Below are 23,964 nucleotides of genomic sequence, written 5' to 3'. Positions count from 1 at the left end.
ATCCACATATTGACATGTGTATAACACATGTCAATTATTTTTTTAATAAAAAAAAAAATATTTAATAAATGTAATTGAAAAAAATGTTCATGATTACTCTTAAATTTTACAATAAAAACAATATAAAATGATAAATAAAAAAATTAGTCTTGGATGAAAATTTTGTTGGTTTTATTTTTAAAAGCATCAAAGTAATTACAATATTATATAAAATTAAAAATACAAAAATATACTTCAGTAATAGTAATAGACATTAAGTTGTTTTATTATAGGGTTAAATGAGTACTTTTACTATATAAAATAAAATAAAATAATTAATTTTACTTCATATAATTTATTAAAGATAATTGTATCATTTTGAAAAAATCATTTTGCTCCCATAACTAGTTCACAAGATTTTGCAAAGGACAATAATAAATTTTCATATAAGAGACTATTTATTTTTGTTTATAATTGTATTTATGTATGTTTTAAAAATACTTTTAGCTTAAAAAATATCAAATTAATATATTTTTAATATTTTAATTATTTTAATATATTAATATTAAAAATAAAAAAAATATTTTTAATATTTTTTTAAACAAAATGTATTTTTAAAAAACATACTTCATCAAAATATAAAAAAACACATCAATTAGAAAAAAAATTAGGTAAGGCGTCCAGATGCACCCCCCCTGGACACATTGAACAAAGGTATCAAAAGGAGGCTAAATTCAATTAAAAAAAAAAAATAGGACTGCCACCTCAGTTTCAGCAAAAATAAATAGAAACAGCAACGCGTTAGATGGGAGTTATGTTCTTCTAAAGTAAGATTGCATGACTTCCTATTTTGTGTAATATTACCAAAAAAAAAAAACTATTTTGTGTTATAAACTTTAAACTTCTTGGTTCTCGCTGCTCACCACCATCATCCACAGGGAGAGAGAGAGATGGCTACAGGGACAGAAGTGGTGAGTGATCATGGACATGGATGCTGCAAGAAAGGACCAGGTTATGCTAGCCCACTTGAAGCCATGTCTGGTCCAAGAGAGTCACTTATTTATGTCACTTGTGTTTACGCTGGTAATTGTTGTTGTTGTTAACTTTATTTATTTTCTTTCCCATTATTTGTTTTAGTTGTGGCCTTTGTGTGCTTGATTCTTTTTCTTTGGAGTTTCTTGAAATTTCCTTCTTGATGGATGAGAGTGGTTTTCTTGGTTTCTTTTTTCTGGGAAAATTTTGTTGTGACTTTAGATCTTGATAAGCAGTGTATATCTTCATACTGTCACCAAAATTTCTGTTCTTTGTGATTTTTCGCCCTTTAACTTTCTTGGATATGATCTCTGATCAAGTTAATTTATGGAGCTTTGTGCATATAATTGGTGAAACTTCAATTTTGGTGGGGTCAAAAGAATATTATTGTGAACCTTTCTTGTTCACAGTTGCTTTTGTTTATAGACATAGAAAGTGAGCTATAGGGATACTGGGAATTTATTTGCCTGTTCATTTTCATCAAAGATTTCCTCCAGTACCTGGGATATGCTGGTCCATCATATGATGTAGAAATACATTTCCTCCAGGGAATGCTCTGCTGCTGCTGCTTAAGTAAACATGATTATGGTTTGGACTTAAGTTTTTGGTCTAGGAAAGTAATATCTCCTATTAATGAAAATGATTTTGCTTAGTGCATGCTTACAACATTTTCTTTACAAGAAATATGGGAACACTATAATTCTATATGTTAATGGACTTTCTTTACAAGAAATATGGGAACACTATAATTCTATATGTTAATGCACTTTTATATATTACTTTTGAAAACACTACAAGTTTAGTTTTATACAATAAACCACAGATTTTAGCAGAATATTGTGAGATGTAGGCCTATATTCTTGATATGCATGACTTAACAACTTGATATTTACATTTCTAACGTATGCCTCTTAAAGCTGCTTCCTTTATTGATGGATCAATTTTAAATGAATTAATGTTCCCGAGTTATATCTTAACTCCTTGTCTAACGTATGCCTCTTAAAGCTGCTTCCTTTATTGATGGATCAATTTTAAATGAATTAATGTTCCCGAGTTATATCTTAACTCCTTAATATTATCATTCTTGACAAGCTCATGGAAAATAAGTGATGATAAGGAATATAATTTTTTAAATATCTATACAGGAACGGGAATAGAGAAGCCGGATTATCTAGCCACAGTGGATGTAGATCCCAACTCACCCAATTATTCGAAAGTTATCCACAGGCTACCTATGCCAAACTTAGGAGATGAACTACATCATTCAGGGTGGAATTCTTGCAGCTCTTGTCATGGAGATCCATCAGCAGCCAGGCGTTATCTGATCCTTCCTTCCTTGATGTAAGATACTGCAGTTTATTTTATATTTTCGAATTTTAATCTGGACAAGAAGAGAGTTGCATTGTAGAAAACTAGGAACTATGCACGTAGTTTTGGCATTGAACCAACAAACACAAGTACTAACATTGTTATTGGAGGGTGCTTTCACGGTATAAAATCAAAACAAATATAAGAATTGATTCTTAGGTTAAAAAATTAGCCATGCTGTTTAAGAATTACCAAAGCTAGAGTTGGGTCGTGAGCACTCATGAGTGCGTTGAAGTTTTGAAGATTTCATTTCAAAAATGTCATGTAAAAATCATCAATCATTTAACTTTTTAAACCAAACACTCAATAAGTTTCTTGTGCAATCTATTTCCAACAGATCTGGTCGCATATATGCAATTGACACACTAAAAGATCCAAGGGCTCCCTCATTGCATAAAGTTGTTGAGCCTGCGGATATTGTAAATAAGACAGGATTAGCGTATCCACACACATCTCATTGCCTTGCTTCTGGAGATGTCATGGTATCATGCCTTGGAGATAAAGATGGAAAGGCAGAGGGAAATGGATTTCTTCTACTTGATTCAGAATTCAACGTAAAGGGGAGGTATTTGTCCATGCCCCTAACCTAAGCAGCTTCCTCTTCAACTCTTTTGCTTTGGTTAACGCAGATGTTTGGTTTGATTCACTTAATTCACTCTACTGGTACTAAATAACTAAAAAAAATGTTTTCCAGACACATGAAATGGGGTTGATTATGTATCAACTTTACCTTTAATGTTCTTCAAAGCGTGCTGAGATGCAAATTTCACTGAAGAGTAAGAAAAATGTGATTTTTGTAACCTTTAAATCATCTTCATGATCATTAGGTGGGAGAAACCAGGGCACAGTCCGACATTTGGTTATGATTTCTGGTACCAACCTCGACACAACATAATGATTAGCTCATCATGGGGAGCTCCTGCAGCCTTCACTAAAGGCTTCAATCCGCAACATGTTTCAGATGGTCTTTATGGGAGGCATTTGCATGTCTACAGTTGGCCTAATGGTGAACTGAAACAGACATTGGATCTTGGCAGTACTGGACTCCTGCCCTTGGAGGTGATTTCTCTAGATCAATATGTTGATTCCTATGATTTAGATACGGCCAACGTTTCTTTGCTTATGATGCATGCACAGACTTTCTTTTGTTTATTTATTGTCATCATCGATGCAAGGCATCGTGACTCTTCAAATAAAATATCTGATATATCCCTGTTTGACTGATTTGCAGATAAGGTTCCTTCACAATCCTTCTAAAGATACAGGGTTTGTTGGGTGTGCCTTAACAAGTAACATGGTACGATTTTTCAAGACCCATGATGAATCATGGAGCCATGAGGTATGCAAATGGTAGATAAGATGCTTGTTTTCCTTGTGGATAGCATTGCTATTTGTTGGATAATGACATTCTAAAATGACTCCATTGCCAAAATACTTGGCGATCCCCATTTGTCTTTTCAGTTGGCAATATCAGTGAAACCATTGAAGGTGCAAAACTGGATTCTTCCAGAAATGCCAGGGCTTATAACTGATTTTCTCTTATCTCTTGACGATCGGTTTCTATATTTTGTCAACTGGCTGCATGGAGATGTCAGACAGTACAACATTGAGGACCCCAAAAATCCTGTCCTGAAAGGGCAAGTCTGGGTTGGGGGGCTGATCCAAAAAGGAAGCCCAGTAGTTGCTGAGGGTGAAGATGGAAAAACCTGGCAGTATGATGTTCCAGAAATCCAGGTTTGTATGATCATTGTAAATCTAAAGTACTAACAACACCTATATCTAAATTGTCCTACTAAAAAGTCTAAACTGCTTTACTATTATTTTTATATTTCAGCTGACAATACTGTAATAATGGATTCTAGTTTAAATGCATGTTAATCTGATTATCCTTCCATACTAGAATGCATTTGGCCCATCCCTCACGTATCACACAGCCCTTGGAATACTTTCCACACCAAGAGCTCATGTCAGATATGCGCATTTGCCAGGAAGCAAATAGTCATATCATCTGGTATGGAAAATTTAGAACCAACAAAGGCTGATATGCCTTTTAGGCATACTTTCTTGTCAAAGAGATGGAACTGCTACGTTTCTGGACATCAAGACGCACCAAGCCTACAACTACCGTGTCCATGCATTGATGATGCTACATTTTTCCACTGGACCAATTGTGCAGTGGGAGTTAATTAACTGGGAATGTGGAATGAAAAACAATTCCCCCCCCTCAATTTGTCGTGTATGATTCTGGCTCATAAAAACACTTACGAAATAATGTTTTAGTTTTGTATATCTTCCCTAGAGCTTGTTTGTATCTCTGCCAAAGAGTCAACCTTAACTTGCATTGTTGTACAGATTGATAAGTTTCATAATTTCTGTTCAGGGACATCGATTGAGAGGAGGGCCTCAAATGATTCAGCTGAGTCTAGACGGGAAGCGGCTTTATGTCACCAACTCACTTTTCAGTACCTGGGATCGTCAGTTTTATCCAGAAGTCGTGGAGAAAGGATCTCATATGTTACAGATAGATGTTGACACTGAGAAAGGTGGTCTTGCAATAAATCCAAACTATTTTGTAGACTTTGCATCTGAACCTGATGGACCTTCCCTAGCCCATGAGATGAGATACCCAGGAGGTGACTGCACATCAGATATATGGATCTAAGCATCCTGAATGGTTTGGCAGTGAGGGGTTACCTGAGAACAGACCTGAGGAAGTGATAATATCAATGAGTAAATTTCAATGGCATGTTGTGGCACAAAGAGATGGAACTGCTACGTTTCTGGACATCAAGACGCACCAAGCCTAACCGTGTCCATGCATTGATGATGCTACATTTTTCCACTGGACCAATTGTGCAGTGGGAGTTAATTAACTGGGAATGTGGAATGAAAAACAATTCCCCCCCCTCAATTTGTCGTGTATGATTCTGGCTCATAAAAACACTTACGAAATAATGTTTTAGTTTTGTATATCTTCCCTAGAGCTTGTTTGTATCTCTGCCAAAGAGTATTGTGGTATAGATTGATAAGTTTCATAATTTCTGTTCAGGGACATCGATTGAGAGGAGGGCCTCAAATGATTCAGCTGAGTCTAGACGGGAAGCGGCTTTATGTCACCAACTCACTTTTCAGTACCTGGGATCGTCAGTTTTATCCAGAAGTCGTGGAGAAAGGATCTCATATGTTACAGATAGATGTTGACACTGAGAAAGGTCGTCTTGCAATAAATCCAAACTATTTTGTAGACTTTGCATCTGAACCTGATGGACCTTCCCTAGCCCATGAGATGAGATACCCCGGAGGTGACTGCACATCAGATATATGGATCTAAGCATCCTGAATGGTTTGGCAGCGAGGGGTTACCTAAGAACAAACCTGAGGAAGTGATAATATCAATGTGTAAATCTCAATGGCATGTTGTGGCACTTACTCTTTGATGGATGAGTAACTTCGTTCCTTTTAATGCTTTAATCCATCGTTTAATATCAAATGATAATTGCAGATTCATAATCAACATGAACTTATGCCTGATCCGGCCAGCATGGCCCTTTTTGGGTTTGCTCCCCCTAGATTCTTTGCTAGTTTTTGTGCTTATAAATCTCATTGGTCTTTCTGCCCTTGGCTACTGGCCTCCATCTGCTGTACCCCTCAATATCGTCTAATAGAACTGTCTCTCATTCATCAGAAAACGGGTTCCATTTTATCAGCTAAGATTGTAATCAATTCTTTGATTATATACATGACCAATTAAACAGAAATCATAACGTCCATGGTCTTAGAACTTCATAATTTTCACATATTTGAGAGATTGAAATCCTGAAAATAATTTATTGATGATAAAGTTTGGAAATCAAGAATACTTTGATTTCCTGCAAGATTGCAGCACTTGCCTACTTGCTAGCATGTGGCTTCAAATCTTCCTTGGCTGGTTTCTTGAGTAAAAATATGTTGTTTTCTTTCTTTTATCAAAGTCAAGACTCAAGACATAAGTATCTGTAGGGATTTGAGACAAAACAAAAGAAAGATGACAGAAAGTTATTGGTGGGATCAGAATGCTTTAGGTTCACGCGAATTTGATTAGCAGCACCTAGATAAAATAAGTAGCGAGTACACAATAATTGAAAAATGTCTTGATAGAGACAGCTGAGCTAAGCAGCACCTAGATAAAATGGAAGCATAGTGGAAGAAAACTTGCGATCAAGGAATGGAAACAAAGAGGAACTGTAACATTTATTCCTTACAACTTTTTCTCGCAGCCTTCTTATTAGTTCTAGTCCGGGTAGAACCGAGCTCCCAGTTTAGACTTGCTGCTATGCAAGCAAGTACTGAAAAAGTGCAATACAGTGGTTCCATGGTAGAATGTAGTGATGAAATGGCAGAGGAAGAATTGTCAATGGAGTCAGAGACAAGTCGAAGAATTGTTAGAGCTGTCAGACTTACTCCTGGAGTTTTGAGGTCCGATTTACCATTCTGTGGCAAGGTTAAGAGAGGTGAACCCTATAAAGGCAGCTGCCTACCTCCACCATCAAACAATTACAACAGAGGGTGCAACAAGTACTACAAGTGTAGGTCATGATTAGTATTGCATAGTGTGTGATAATGTGGAGGGCAATTTCCTCTTCAGGAACTTTATTTTCTCAATAATTGCGTGTCATTAAGGTCTATTTTTATGTTCTTAAGATTTGCAATCAAAATAAAATTGATTCGCAGGACTGGATTCCTATGCATCATCACACCACTGTTGAAATCAAATACATCTTGTTCAACTGTTGCAATCATTGCTAGTGATAAAACTGCATCATTTTTATTTTTTTCTCCAATTCTCCTGTCCAAGGATATGATCTCTAGTGCTTAATAAATATTATCTGTTTGGGCCGGTCAAGCATGGATTGATGGTGGTTCGAACAGGAGTATACATTCTCCGATGACTCCACCTGGAAAATGACAGCCATTTACTTCAGCAATGAGTCTAACCTGGGCCATTTCTTCTTGAATACTCTACTGTTGGTCTTCAACACACACCTCACAAGCTGATCTTAGAACAAAAAAGTCTAAATTTGCTTAGCAATGAATGGTGGTAAATGTTCACCTCTTGATATTGACAGGAAATACAGGAGGCTGTTTCAACCTTTTTATCTACACTTTCCATTTTTATGGCCATTTTTCCAATTCAGAATTGATTTTCTTACACTTCTTCTTTGGCTCTCATCTGCGACCGATGATCATATGTGCTAGCTAGCTAGATTGAAAAGTTTCTCAATTTTCAGCCGAAGCATTTGGGGTGAGGAAAAAAAAAGAAGACGAACTACTAGAAAATGAAACCAAAAATAAAAAATAAAAAATAAAAAAACGGAATCAAGGAAAAAGACGGATTAAAAAACCCCAAAAGAAATTCTGATTCATCTCGGGTGGGTTTCAAACTTCTGAAATCATCCAACTCAATCGAACCGATTGTATTTGAACCCTAAACCAATATCAAGTATAAAAGGCCAATTTATCAGTATTTGATGATACAGTGAAAGCCTGCATAGAATCTGATGCACTCCATGCATACAGCATTCTTGCCGATAACTATATTTTTTTACAAGAGGAATCGTGGGTCTTGCATTGGTTTCTTTGCTGATTGGTTTTGGTACTGTATTTTGCCTATTGGTTTCTTTCCAGATTAATAATTGGAGGCATGACTTCCGAATTGGTGATGATTAAAATAAAAATAAATAGGGTGACTGTAATTTGTTTTTTACATAAATAAAAACCCGAAAAGGCCCATAAAAGGCACAAACAAGCCCAATCATTGAAACATAGTTGTAAGCTGTTCGTGGAGCAAATTATTCAGCGTGATTCCTTTATTGAAATAAGCAAGACTCGACATCGAATGAAACAAAAAGGTGGCTGACATTTTAACATTGAGGAGATTGGGTGTATTAATATTAATTCAGTATTAAGAATAAAACTAAAAGTTGTGCAGTAAACATCGATTCCCCATACTTAGTGTTTTTTTATATATATATATTTTGATTTTTTTCTTTGATTATTGATTTTTTTAAAATTTAGTTGTTATAAGATGTGTTTATAAAGATTTAAAATTCATAATTTATTTTAATTTATTTTTTATATAGTTATTATGATATCAAAAAAAATTATCCTTGCATCAAGTTAGTATCATAAAAAATATTACAGCCTCGTTGTATAATCTATTTTAAAATTAAAAAAATAATTTTAAAAAAACTAAATTATTAAACTTTGTAAAATCAATGACTCGATTTGTGAATTTGATGAGGTAACTCCAGTTGCCTCGATTCACTGGTTTAGTGGTGGTTTTTCTTTTAATTAATCGAACTTCATTGTGTTACCATCTATTTTTATTTTTATCATATAGTTAAAAAAATGATTTTGAAAAAAAAAATATATTATTAAATTTTAGAAAGTCTATGGGTCTATTGATGAGTTTTGCAAGTTTAACTTTTTTTTATTATAACGTTTGATATTAGATTGATTGATAATTAAGTTTTATAATTTGTTTCCTTTCGCTTTCTATGAGGTTATCATAGTCTTAAAAAAAAGTCTCAATATTGATTTGACGGTCGATTTTGTAATCGTTTATTTTCATTATCATATCTTTAAATAAAAAATAGTTTAGAAAAAAAACAAGTTATTAATTCTAATGGAGTCCATTACCCAATTTGTAGGTTTGACATGTTGACTCGGGTTACACAATTCACGGGTTTAACAAGTTTACTCGTGAAAATTGATGTTTTTTTTTTAATTTTTGGTCCTCTAATTTTATTAATTGATTTTTTTGTTTTTCTTTAATATTAGATTGGTTGGGAAATAAAGTTCACAGTTTATGTTTTACTACTTTCTATAAGGTTATCACAATCTCAAATAAATATTTTTCTTAGGGTTGATACTCGATTTTGCAAGCATTTAATTTTATCATGAAATTAAATAAAAATAATTTAAAAAAAATAAAATTATTAAATCCATTGAAGTCCATGACTCAGGTCATAAGGGGACTGAAGTAGATCTAATTTGGTACTATCTCAATATTAAAAAAAATTATTGTTTTAAAGTTTTTTTAAAAGCTATATCATATTTTTATAAGTCATCGAAGTTGTCTTTGGACCCATTAAATTGAATGATTTGCTTTGAATTAGCTTTTACACAGTTTAATTCAAAACTCGAGTTAGTTAAAGAGCCAAATTGATAGATTTCAAGATTGAATCACTTGATTGGATTTAATGATACTATCAAAAAAATCTTAATACTCTTAATATTTTTTTTGAAGTATATAAAAAGAATAGTCTGATCCATAACATGGAGCGCAGACGAACATGCTAGTAGAAACTATTTCATGTGGGAAAATTATTATACACTTGCCTTTGTGTGATGTAGATTATAATAGTTAAATTATGTTTTTCTCTCAATTAAAAAAGCATAGAACTAGTCATGAAGTGTAAAATAGTCTTTTCATGTGATCTATCTATTATTCTAGAATTTTTTAGGGGTTATCTTGATCTTTTCATAATTTTTTAAATAATTAAATTACTAAATTACCCTTAAAAGAAAAAAAAACATAACTTTGGCTTAAGAGATTCTTCTATTATTCATTTTTCTATACATAGTGTGTGAAACAAAAACTTAGACTTGATTTTAGGGGCATATTATTTATTTCACATTGTTTTTTTTTTTACAATAATCAAGTGATCTCCGAAGTGATTTAGTAATTTAATTAAAAAAAATTTAAAAAAATATTGAAACATTTCACAAACATGCCAATAAATAAGCCACCCTGTCATCTTCGAATGGCACTTGCAATGACTTATAAAGGTGAAAAATAAGTATTTTTAGTGTTTTTTATCATGATGGCTTAAATATTTTTAGACGATGCATGTTAGTATATGACATCCAGTTTTGCATTGAATGACATTTTTTTTCTCTTTCTGCCTTAGATTTTGTGTCTAATCTTGCAACATTTCACATTAGCCCTTTAGTTTGTTTGGTTCTTAGGATTTTATCCTTATTTCTTTTAAAAAAATTTTGTTCATTGTAATTAATTTATAAAATCGAATTTTATTTTTTATTTTATCCTCTATTTTTTTTTAATTTGATATTTGGTCTCCATTCTTATTATTTCTATTTATTTTATTTAGGATGGTTTTTAAATTATTTTTTTCAAATTTCATCCTCTTTTATTATATTTACATATCATATTTTATCTATATTTTTTTTATAATTTTTTTCCCTTGAAAAGTTTTTTAAATTGATATATATATTTTTAATTTCATTATTTAACATTAAATTAAACTTTTTGATTAACGTCAGGTCTAGGATTTATGAGATTATAAATTTGAAAGCTTGACTATGTTTAGGAGATTCATTATTAAGTACTTAATTCGATTAAAAATTATGTTTAGTAATTTATTTATTTATTTTGCTTTATATAGGATTTCTCATTGATTTTAAAGATTACTTGGGTTATACTGGTTCTTTTTATTCATTATTCTTTTTTAGATTTATTTAAAAAAAATTATTAAATTAAATTTATTATTCACTATATATAATGGTCTAGTATGTCACCATCTCCATTTTGTTTTTTATGGTTTTTTAAAGTTTAAACAAAAAATATCCAATCTACAGTGTAGTGCAAGGTAAAATTTTAATTTTTTTTGTTTGTAAGTTTATTTTTTTAGTTTTATTATAATATTTAATTTATTTGAAAAATGGAATATGTTAATTTTTTTGGCTTTTTATATTATTTTTTACTAATTTTAAAAATAAATCAGGTTATCTCATGTCTTTTTATTTTCTATTTTTTATTAAAATTTTTAATTATATCATTAAATTAACCCGATTTAATTGATTCAGCTAAATAAATAACTTGAGTCTCGGGTTTTCTTTTCTTCTTTGAATACATAGGCATCACCTAAGTTTTTTTTTTTGTTAATGTCAGAACCAATTTGATCCAAGTCGCGGCATATCATGTGTTATAAATTTAAGTTTGTTCAAGTTATTTGTTTATTAATTTGTTTTTATTTTAGACCTGGAATAATTAGTTAGATTTGGATTTTATAGGAATTATCATGAGTTCATATCCTAGATCATATATTTTAAAAATATTTCATCCATTAGACATTAAATTCTTAATGTTGTAACCCTTTTATTCTTTTTAAGGTTATAAAAAAAAATGCGAAACTATAGCATTATAAACAAGTCAGTTTGGCACAAAGGGCTAATCACAAGTTTCCGGTCAAATGTTATTATGGCCTTCCAAGATCGTTGGCAATACAGGTTCAATGGCCTCTGCTCTGATTTTACCAAGCTGAAGCTCCAATCCACACCTCATTTCAATGTCTCTCAACTTAACCAGCCTACGAAAATGATCGGCAGATTGTTCCTTTTTTCACCACCTTTCACTCCTGCAAAACCTAATCCCATATCCATGGCAGATAGAACTAAAGAGGGGAGATGCAGGCGACAGCTACTAAACTGAAGGCTTCTTCCTTCGCCATTTCTCCTCAACTCTTCTGATTTCCATCAACAAAGGATTCTGTTTTCTTTCCTTATTTCTTGATCATTATATCTCAATCTTCGCATCATTAGCCAGTAGTCATTTTGTGCTTATTTATTACTATTGGAGTTATTTATTTATTTGCCACTTGCAAGCGTCCAGGTTAGTGGCTTATCGATCTCGATAGAAACCAATTCCTTGTGGAATTTGGATGCATAATTAAGCCTAGCTTGTCCTAATCAGTCTCCTAACCTATTTTTTAATCCAATTCCCAACATGTTTCCAAAATAATAGAAAGAATAAAAAGATTAGAAAGTGAAACATGGGCGAGCTAATATAATAGAAGACTATATAAATGAAAAAAGAAAAATAAACAGAGATCAAATAAAAAATACAAAAAGAACCATCATTTCAAAGGAGATTACATAAAATATTTTAATTTTAATTTTAATTTTTTTCCTCAGAATTTACCCATAAGAGATAAACTAGACTATAATGTTATTTGTTATTATAATAACAGTTATTTTTTAAATATTTTATTTTAAAAATACATCAATAATATTTTTTTAAAAAATTATTTTTGATATCAATATATAAGATAATCTAAAATTACTTTAAAAAATAAATTTCAAAAAAACTATTTTTGCACTAAAAAATAAAGTTTATATTGTTTTTTTCCGCTTAGATTTTGCAGTCTGTGGTAAATAGAAAGAAAAACAAGACAAAGTGAAGAAGAAAGACTTTTCTAAAGATTTATTAACAGAAGCTCTTGTCGCGTGGCCCTACATCGTTTTCAGTTCTCTTCACAACTAAATTAAGGTGCAAAGAGTTTCTCAAGCAGCATTAGAGAAGTATATTTTCACAATCGAGAAATTCCCAGTTATTCGTTGGAGGATTAGCCACTGTGCCTCCTGTTTCTTGGACGTTTGTGTTGGGAATTCCGACCGATGATGTTCTGATACTTGTTCATAGGAGAGCCAAGCACACTGACACAATATTTAACGTGGTTCGGCAAAACCGCCTATATCCACGGGAGAAGTCAATATATTTAGAGATAGAGAAAGAATACAAAACAAATACATGGAGGAGGAGGATTACACCCTCTCATACTCAACTCTCAACTCTCTTTGCTGCACTTGCAGCTGCTGCAATGGCAGTAAGGTTGCTGCCATTGCAGCTCTCTCTTCCTCTCTACTATCTTCACATTTTCATAATTCTCTTCACTCATTTTGCTCTCTTGCATATGCCTCTATTTATAGGTATTCATGGAGGCTTTTCTTCAACAAAGATGGCTGCCAACCTTTGACATCTTGGATGAGTGCACATGGTTGGTGCAATAGCAAATGGTTGTTGTATATTAATGGCAACCAACCTAACAATCACCCCCTTTGCCATTCATGTGGGGCAACTGTCCTCATTCTTCTTCAACACAAGCTTGCATCTTGCAGCTCTTCCAAGCTTTCCATTTTGAGAGCTTTTGTAGCCAAGTTTACAGGTACTTGCCAAACCTTTCAATCATCAGAGTCACCTAAGCACACCTTTTCTCACACAAAAGGATCACTATAACCAGATAGTCTGCCACATCACATCTGAATAGTGTTAACGCTTGTCTCTGGAACAACATTCCCCTTCGAGCGTATCAACCACGCTCAGTCCGGAATGATTCCTCAAGCCTCACATCAAGGCTTACAACACCCCCTCAAACGGATATTTCAAGTGCGACAGTCATTATCTGAGTATCTCAATATGATTACAAGCTCACCACTCTTCCAAGAGTCTACTCATCCAGGAGTTGCGTCTGCCCTCTGTTCCACCCTAGGAACCACGCCTTACTTCTCCATGAGTCTCTCGCTCTTAGTCTCAAGAGTCCAGGTAGCTTTCCACCTTTAACCATGGGGGCAGCCCATAAAAGGTTGATCCATATCTGTCTTCATACTCTGAGTATTACAATGTCATTACCGAGCTCACCACCTTGACAAGAGTCAACTTGTTCCCGGAACCTGCGCATGCCCTCTGCTCCTTCATAGCAGCCACGTCTTAATGCTCCACAAGTCATCCACTTATTGTCCAAGGCAAATGTCTTCTAGCTCATTGATCTTTAGCATAGGGGCAATATCCATGAAAGTCAATCCTGTATTTGTCTCCATACTCATCATAGCCCTTTTATTGACTATCCATCTGTCCACTCATACCTAGCCATCACATTGGCTCTGGGGCGTTCTGAACTGGGCTCCTTCCACGGCCCTCACACCTTCTCCTGAGGTGTCTCCGCTCGTCGTCATACGGCGGTCTGATTATGGGCTCATCTCATAGCCCTCACACCTTCACTTTAAGGTGTCTTCGCCTTTTATAGGCATTCGCATCCTCCTTCAGCTAAGATGCTTCAAAGTGGCTCCATAAATTCTTTGCCACTAATTATATAGAGAGAGAAAGTTGCGGTATACTCCTCGCAATCCTCCACCTCAATTTCTATGTTTGGAGCTTCTACGCCTTTTCTGCTTAACAGCTCCACCCGCACCAACTCCCTTTGGTGTCTTCGCCTTTCATCATAGGCGGTCGCCTTTTATCACAGGCGTTTGCACCCCCTCAATTAGGTGCATCTGCAACAGCTCATCCTTCCATCCTTGCATGCATTGAAAGGTCCTCGCTTGTTGCCTTTATCAAGAGCACAAGAGACTTTTTGTTGTACAACTTTTTCATAGTCTCTGCTCTGAGCTTCATCTGGGAACTCTTCTTCTCCTTGCACCTGTTGTCTCATTATAGTACCTCGTTGGATCCTCCGGGTACTCCTACACAATCTTCATGTGCTCTCGTGCAATTTTGATTCTCCAGATTTCTCCTTATTCATTGCTTATTTTTGACAGTAGCTCATCCTATCACAACATCTATCCAAGTTTAAATAGGGTGCCAATCTTTATCCCTTTGCTGTATTTCTCTTCCATTATCAGGGTCTTCATCAATTCTCCCCTCGAGAAATTATAGTCACCGAATCTAACTTCCTTGGAGAAATCACCACTCCATCAGATCCTTGATCATACGGAACCCAACTGTTCCTTTGTGCCGTCATCCTGCTAGTCTTCAACAGTTTCATAACAAACTGTCACATATACGAAAATAGTATCGTATGGATAATCCTTCCACTAAGCAAGTTCCCAGGAAAGATTGGAGGGGTCACAACGGTCCCGCTTAAAACCCAATCTCCTAGCCAGAACTTCTTAGGCCATATCTAGCCATCGTATTATCTTTTCGTATATACAACCATTTGCTAGCTTTGTTGCGGCTTTCCTTTACAAGTGATCTGGGGTATCCTGGTTTTATACCTGATTTCTCAATATCTGGCGAGACTACCAGTGCTCAGATTCGTCAAGATTGGTCTTCATCAAATTTCACTCTCCACCTCAAATTGTTCAAATGATCGGGTGTCTAGAGTGTCCTAATTTTAACTTCCCTCAAGGCAATTAAAATTCCCCACATAATAGTTCAACACATGTAATTGGGCAAACATGTGTGATTTCTTCTTCTTCAGCTCCATCGACCACCATGATGACCATCAGATGCCTCCTAATCGGGCAATCTCTCTTTAATAATTCATCACTGCCTTTTATGATCTCAATCTCAACGATCGGACCATACCATTGCATCCGAAACGATCAAATTAGCTGGAAACAAGTTTGAAATCATCCAAATCGCACTTTAGACGGCTAAGATTTGATCAAAACAATTCTGGCCTGATAAACGACCCAGATTCAATCTCAAAACCGGTTGCATGTAGACTCTGCCACACAGGATCAAAATCCAGGGAGCTGACGTGGCTGTAATGACGTGTCATCCACGTAGGACATATATGTCAACCAAATCTGACATGGCAGTTTGACTGGTCAAAGTGCTGATATGCCTGATGACTGTGCAGGACTGCTGACGTGTCTAATGACGTGGCAGTTTGACTGGTCAGGGTGCTGATATGTCAGGTGACGTGTCTGATGACTGTGCAGAACTGCTGACGTGGCTGATGACATGGACAGTCACCCCGCCGGCGCGTGTGACGGTTTCCGACGTCCGATTTCGACGCGGTTTTCACCAGTGGCTTCGTCTCTTCCTCCTCTACACAGTGGTATGGTCAAAACACAATTTTGACAACTTTCATTTTTGAGCAAAATCAAACACCACTTTAAACCGAACGCTCTGATACCAATTGTTAGGAATTCTGACCGATGATGTTCTAATACTTGCTCATAGGAGAGCCAAGCACACTGACACAATATTTAACGTGGTTCGGCAAAATCGCCTACATCCACGGGAGAAGTCAATATATTTAGAGATAGAGAAAGAATACAAAACAAATACATGGAGGAGGAGGATTACACCCTCTCATACTCAACTCTCAACTCTCTTTGCTGCACTTGCAGCTGCTGCAATGGCAGCAAGGCTGCTGCCATTGCAGCTCTCTCTTCCTCTCTACTATCTTCACATTTACCACCTTTGTTGAAGAAAAGCCTCCATGAATGCCTATAAATAGAGGCATATGCAAGAGAGCAAAATGAGTGAAGAGACATTCATGGAGGCTTTTCTTCAACAAAGGTGGTTGCCAACCTTTGACATCTTGGATGAGTGCACATGGTTGGTGCAATAGCAAATGGTTGTTGCACATTAATGGCAACCAACCTAACAGTTTGCAAGGAGAATGGAAATCCTGAAACTTTATTTAGACAAGGAATGTTCGAGTTCTTTAGTTCCTAATCAAGACAATGGACAATTAAAGAGTGTAGAAACAAAATAAAAGGGATTCTTCAAAGCATGTGGATAGACAAAAGTGAAGGTGGTATTGGACCCAAGAACCATGGACGAACCTGCAACTGTAGCAAATTTACTGAGAGAGGATGGATTGATGAATCTTGTAGCATTCTAAGGACTAGAGGCTTTGGGGTATCATAATATTTGTATTCATCCCTAATCTTAGAGTAGATTGTTACTCTTTGCTTTTTACCGTAATCATAACAACGAATTCTTCCTATAAAAGCTTGGGTTGATTGAATTTTCTATATTAGATAATTCTTGATTGTCATGTAAAAGTGAGATAAAATCAGTTTAGTTATATGTCTAAAAAAAAATCATTTTATGGTCTTGTATTTAAGAATTGAAAGGTTCCACTTCAGTATAGACCCATTAAAAAACACAAAATAAGATTACGAGGTTCCTTATCATGTAAGAGAGAAAAACTAAATTAAACTAAACTAACCGATTTGGTTTGAATTAATTTTTAATTTAGTCTTAATCAAAAATTTTAGAAATTAAAAAGATATTTCTGTTGGGTTTTTAGTGCAAAATGAACCGAAACCAGTTTTGAACGCCCCTAAATATAATCACACTTGACTTCCACTAAGTAAATGTGAAACCAGAATGAGTTCAGATAGCTAAATTCAATGACATAGTAAAATATGTATACCAAGTTGAAACTAACACATGAAAAAATCGATAAAATGCGACACCATCATAGCTAGGTTTGGTGAAGTGCGGTCCCTCATTCCTTCGGCTTATCCCTAATGCGTCCTCCACTAACTAGCTTTACAGGAAGGAAAATTATTCCCATTTCAATGCATCACCCTATACTTAAGTGCTTGGAACTGCAAACAAAGACAAGCACTAGCACTAGACCAAAAAAAAAATGGAACGGAAGTGCTTCCCTCATTTCTGTTTCCTTCTTGTGATCTTGAGCCTCGTAATATTGCAGCTCGGCGACAAGGTGGCGTCGAAAACGAATGGATGCAATGGTTCGATAGCAGAATGCGATGAAGAATACGAGTTCTTGATGCCATCTCATATTAGTAAAAGGTATCTTGAAGAGAAGAGTAAGTATATATCACCTGGTACTTTAAAGCCAGACCAGCCAGTTTGTAATGGTGGTGGTAGTGGTCAGTCTTATAGTAGTAGTTGTCTTCCACCTCCATCTAATTCTCCTTCTCGCGGTTGTTCCAAGTACTATCGTTGCAGGTCTGATGATTGATGATCCAAAGCTTTTGTTTTCGTTTTCGTTTTTGTTTGATCTATCATAAACTTTAATGAAAATTTTAGACCCTATTTAAGATCCAATTAAACTTCATGTTTATATTGTTCATAGGGGCAAGAGGACTAATTAAATGCAACAACTTTCAGTTCTTAGAAAACAAGAAAGATGGCTCTTTATAGGATTTTTCGATCCTTCTGTTTTACTCTATCCCTGCGTATCAAGATTTATCTCTTTTAGCACAACACCCAAAATAGTTGTGGGCCCTTTTTCGAAGCCTATATCCAACGTCTTGTGGGCTCAGGCTAACACCCTGCTTAGAAGTTGAGGGCGCGCCCTGCCCCGAGCCCAGGTGCTGGGTGAACACCGAGCCCTTTTTTTGGATCCGAACGATGTTCTCGAGCCCAGTCTCAAGGGGTATGTTTGGTGCACTTGAACCGTTGCCTCTTTTTTACACCCGATATTTATTTGAAAACTTTTTTAGAGCTCACATGTAATATATATATTATTTTTAATAGAAAGTAACTCAAAATATTATAAAAATAAAATTATTATTTAGTTTTTTTATTTATAAAAGACAATATTCACGAGATATAAATACATTATAAATTTTTCAAACTCAAAATTTATAATTTCTTTATTCTCAACACTTTATAAAATTATTAACTTAAATATAAAAAAAAATTATATTTATCAAAAATAATTTTTTATATGTTCCAATCATGTTAACTCATTAGACATCACCTGTTACCGGTTAATTACCTGAGTTTTTTATATCATTTTATCAAACATATTAGCTAAAACAAAATAAATCAAATTATTTAAATTAAAAAATTAATCAATTATTAAATATAATAAATCACATTTCTAGGCCTATTGTAAAACTATCATTTGCGTTCAAAATGAAAATAAAAAATTAAGATTGAGTTTCTTTTTCATTTTAAACCCAGAGGATAGGATGAAACATAATTTATAATTTTTTTTTCATATATGAGTGGTGTATACACAAGCTAGTGATACCTAGAGTTCAATCTCGATAAGATTTATGAAAATTTTATATTTTTTTTTCTTGAACTTCCATAGGAAGATGGGGTAATATGTTGCTATTAAACTTAGTGAACTCGCCTCCTAGCTGAGGTTGTATTAAATAGAAGTTAATTTAGAGTTAATCTGATTAACTTTTTAAAAAGTCAACTTGGGTATTAAAAAGAAATCAATTTGATTAATTTGTGATGCTAGTAATCTAATTAATGATGCTACTAATCTAATTAAAGCTCTATTTAATTTTAAAAAAATAATATTATTTTGATATTTATATTAAAAAAAATTATTAATATAAGTTACCAATTAGTAATTGATTTCCATGTTGGGTTTATATATATATATATATATATAATTGGTAAGTCAGTTATTATTTTTGAAGCTAGAATAACAAATCAACTTGGTGGTGATATGGATAGAACAAGATGAACTAGCTTTCAAATGTTCAGCCGCAAAGCCTAAAACTAAGTCTCTTTTTGGTCCTTTGTCAATGAGAATGAGAGGTTTTCTGTAGCATTTTTATTAAAGAAAAAACTAAATGGGATCATGCTTTCACCATGGATGCTTAAAGAGTGCAATTATATTTCTACTCTCTATAATAACAACCAATAAAATGAAGATTGTGGAGTAAAATAGTCTTTTCATTAAATTAAATTAGTATTATCAAATTGGATGGAAGTAAATGTGTTTTTTATAATTTTGACTTGATTATCTTTAAAATAAAAAACAATAAAATAACACATAAAAGTGTTTTAGTCTTTTTACTTTTTTTCAAAGCAATAAAATGACTAAAGCATTTCTAAAAAAAGAATTTAGATATTTTTTTATATTTTGATCATCATGATATTTTTGTTATAATGAAGTGTATGGAGAAACAATTTAATATTTTAATTAATATTAATATTATTAAAATAAATAGTTGATATGTGCATTGCACGCCTTAACCACATGAGCAATGTTCGGTCACTTTAGATTGCGCGTGCTGCCCTTTCATACTTGGACAGTGTATATACATAATAGACCTCTAGTTTGGCATAAGAGACATTTATTCTTTCTATTTTGTTTTCTTTTTAGTTTATTTCTCACACCAAATTTTTTAATTTTTCAAATCAACCTTTTAATTTTATTTTTTTTGGATTTGATCTCTATTTTTTTTTATTATTATTTATTTTATATGGGATAATTTATAAATTTTTTATTATTTTATAATTTCATCATTCTTCAATTTCTTCATCTATCATATTTGATTTTTATTTTTTTAATTATAACTTTTATTTATTTATTTTGTTTTCACTTTCATCTCTTATTACTTTATTTCATTTAGTTTTTTATCTGATTTTTTTGTTATTCTTTTTATTATTATTTTTTTAATTTTATATAATTGAAAGTTTTTATTTTTTATTTTTATTGGTTTGTCTTCTATAAAGTAACCTGGTCTCATAAATCAGGTTACAAGTTTTAAAAATTAGCTTTAATTGATTTTGATTTTATTTTAGATTTTATTTTATATATAATTTCATCTTTTGACAATAAATTATTAAGTCTTTAGCTTTATGGTTTCTAATGTTATCTTTTTTATGGGGTCTTTAATCTTTTATCTAAGGTTTCTAAGTAGTCGAGTTAACTCCAATAAACTTAAGGTTCTTATTTAGTATTTTTTTAATTTATTTTTTTAATTTCATCTTTTTTTATTTAGTTTTATGAGATTTTACCTCTATTTTTTATTTATTTCTTTTGCATGGGATTGTTTTGAATAAATTCAGGGTTTTTGTTTTTTTTTTAAATTTATTTTTTTTCAACTTGTCATAGCTTTTTATTTGCTAATAATTAAAATTCAAATTTTTTATGAGATTATTTTTTTAATTCAATTTTTTACTTTGTTATCAAATAAAATGATTGAATATTTTTAATAATAAAGAATATATTTTTTAATATTAGCAAGCATTTTTTTTAATAATTATAGTTTGTTTTTATAATTATATTAGTAAATTAAGCAATCATATTTAACCTATTCAAATAAATAATATGGGTCCAATTTGTTTTCTCTTTTAAAAGCACTATCATCATTTGAATATTATTTTACATTAAAAAAATTTGACCTAATCGTAGTATAGTGTTTTAACTGTTATTTGTATTGAGTGCTATTATAATTCTTTGTTTTGTAATGTAACTTTATGTTTATGATGCAGTCTAACTGTTATTATTGATACACTATTAGGCAGTTTATGTTACGCTCCTGGCCTATATATTTTTTTATTATATAAAAATATAACGATGAAAGTTTTTTTTTTTAAAAAGTCATGAGGTTAATAAATTCAATTAATTTAATGAAATGATATTATAAAAATATATTTATATAATATTCATTAAATATATTTATACAATATTCATATGACATCTCAGCTTTAATTTTTAAACCAGAAAGGAGAAAGTTTAGGAAATGCTTATGTTTTTAAATAAGTAAGAGAAATTCAATAACCTAGTTAAATCTTGATTAATTTAATAATATCATAAAAATATAAGGCAATAATAATAAAACAATAATAAAAAAATGATGAATAACAAAATAAAAAACATAAAACAAAATAAATTTCTATTCCTATTAACTTTTCAAATTGCATGAATAAAATAAAATAAATATTATATAAGATTTCACATATTAAAAATCTTATAAGAAATCAATTTAAAAATAAATAAAAACAAATTCAATTTATGTCAAATGTTTTAAAAAAACTTATAAATGAATCGTATTAACTTCCTAAAAAATTTAAACACATCCTCTATCATAAAAAAAATAATTGCAATATAAAAAAGGTTAAATAAGCATAAAAAAATTATAGAGAAGGGCTATTAATTAAATAATATATCAAAAAAATTATTTTAAACAATTCATGTAAAATAAAGTATCAATTAAGAAAATTATTTTCTTAATAAAAAAATTAGATTAGATACCATTAAGCCTAGTGCCACCTATAAGCATCAATAAATTTATTTTTTATGTTATGATTCAGTCTTATGATTCTTGTCACAAATTCTAAAGGTCAAATCAAGTTGACTATAGTTATTATTATTTTTTTAATGATTCCAGCTATTATTATTGAGTTCATTAGAAATTGATATTTTATTTTTTAAATTCTTTTGTGAATATGAATTTTTTTTAATTTTTCCCTTCAAATCAATATTTGATTATATTTAAGATTTGGTTCTTAATGTTTTGATTCTAATTTAGTCTTTTAATCAAATTTTAATTTATTTTCAATTCATCCTTATATTGATTTTTTATTTTTTTTAAGATTCGGTCCACATTCTCTTGATTTTTATATTGGATTCATTTGTTAATTTGATTTGTTTTTTTAATTTTGCCCTTCAATTCAAAAAAATTGTTTATCCTCTCAAATTATTTTTCAAATGAAGTTTTTATTTTTTTAATTGCTATTTTTTATCCTTCATTTATTTATTTATATCTACATGATCCTACTAGGAGGTCTTGACAATCTTATTTTATTTTACTAGTGTTTTGTTTTTTAATATTTTTTTTCATTGTTTTTTTTTTTTAAGATTTCATCCTTCTATATTTTTATTCATGGGAATTGAAGATTATTATTTTTTATTATTTCTCTTTCTATGATGTCAAGCCATGAATTTGTTCTTTGTTCTTTAAAATATAATGACAATACTTTAACATCATATTTTACATTGTAATAAAATCAATTCAACAAAACACAGGTCATTTTTCTAGATTTGACTTCTAATCTGGGTACCAAGGCTAACTCTAATCGACGAAAGCCCAAGACTAAGGATGTCATCAGCAGGAAAACAGTGGCCTCTTCTAATTAACAGTATGTTTGTGACAACAACTCTTGGACATGAAGGATCAACCCTAAATTGGAATGGATTTCATAAATTGGCATAGCATTATCTCGATGTGCTTCAACCTAAATATTCAGCCAAAAAATTCAACATGCTCTAAAGATTATGCACCGATAACATTTAATGCTTTAAGAAATTATAGGAATAAACTACTACTTAATTCTCAAAAACCTAGATGGATGATAACAGATAAATGTATTCTCATATCCAGATGATCATGGCATCTCGATTGTTTGTAAATTCAATAATCTTTGTATGTTGAATATTCTTAATACATTTATATGGGTTGCTTCATCGTGAATTCCACAACTAGGTCGAATCTGAGACCTCTAGGAACAATACTCAAGCTATCATTTTTTGAATAACAACCAGGCTATCATTTGGAGGAACAATGCCCTTATTAATCCTCCATGACAAATTTTTCACTTTAAGAAGGATTAATAATTCCCAAATTTACTCCATTAGAAATCCTTGGGATCCTAATGGTTTTGAGTCCTTTTCTTTGAAGTTCTTCAAAAAAGTTATGTGATAAACACTTCGAGCTAAGCACATAATTTGTTGCCATCCCATGCAAGTTGATCTACAGTTCTTTTAAGACTCAAGTGGGATTCTAGGTCGCATCAAATGGTGTAACAAGGAGTTAAGTAAAGGAACATCTCATGCATGCAATATCCAATGCAACATATGATATATCTATTGCAATGCATGTAATTAATGGGAAAAAACTCATGAATGAATTGAAAGATATATATATCTTATGGGATAAATACAACACGAGACGAAAAAACCATTTAGAGAAACAGATGATCGATTGATGATCATCCTATTATTAGCATGAAAGTTTGAAAAAGTAAGAATTTATACAAGGAGGTTGGCCTTGAATTGGCATTGCCTTAGAACTAGCTTATAATATTATTCACTAGCTAGCTAGCTCCTCTCCCTAGCCGTGCCTGCATCGATTTTCTTCTTTGCAACCTCTTCCTGGAGCGACTGGATGGAGGCATTGGGGATTCTTTTCTGGGTCACAACGTGGAAGCCCTTCGTAACTTGTGTATTTTGGTTCGTTTGTAATGGTATTTGCTACATCTCCTGCAACAAACGTAGTCATCAAGAGCATTAAAACACCAAAAGCCATCAATCCTTTGGACATTGACATTGTTAA

At 32.3% G+C, this 23,964-nt stretch overlaps 1 protein-coding gene across 1 annotated transcript; it reads left to right on the top strand.

The window, feature by feature from the left end:
- Positions 1-790: 790 nt before the first annotated feature.
- On the top strand, positions 791-5,912 carry LOC105110335 (selenium-binding protein 1-like). Its single transcript, XM_011005335.1, has 8 exons — positions 791-1,062; positions 2,157-2,352; positions 2,717-2,944; positions 3,207-3,438; positions 3,611-3,718; positions 3,841-4,113; positions 4,760-5,136; positions 5,813-5,912. The coding sequence occupies exons 1-7, from the start codon at positions 930-932 to the stop codon at positions 5,039-5,041; spliced, it is 1,452 nt and encodes a 483-aa protein (XP_011003637.1). The 5' UTR covers positions 791-929; the 3' UTR covers positions 5,042-5,136; positions 5,813-5,912.
- The last annotated feature ends 18,052 nt before the right edge of the window (positions 5,913-23,964 follow it).

This window comes from Populus euphratica, unplaced genomic scaffold (genome assembly GCF_000495115.2).
Source record: "Populus euphratica unplaced genomic scaffold, PopEup_1.0 scaffold323.1, whole genome shotgun sequence".
Lineage (NCBI taxonomy): Eukaryota > Viridiplantae > Streptophyta > Magnoliopsida > Malpighiales > Salicaceae > Populus > Populus euphratica.
This window is presented reverse-complemented; position numbering and strand designations above follow the sequence as displayed.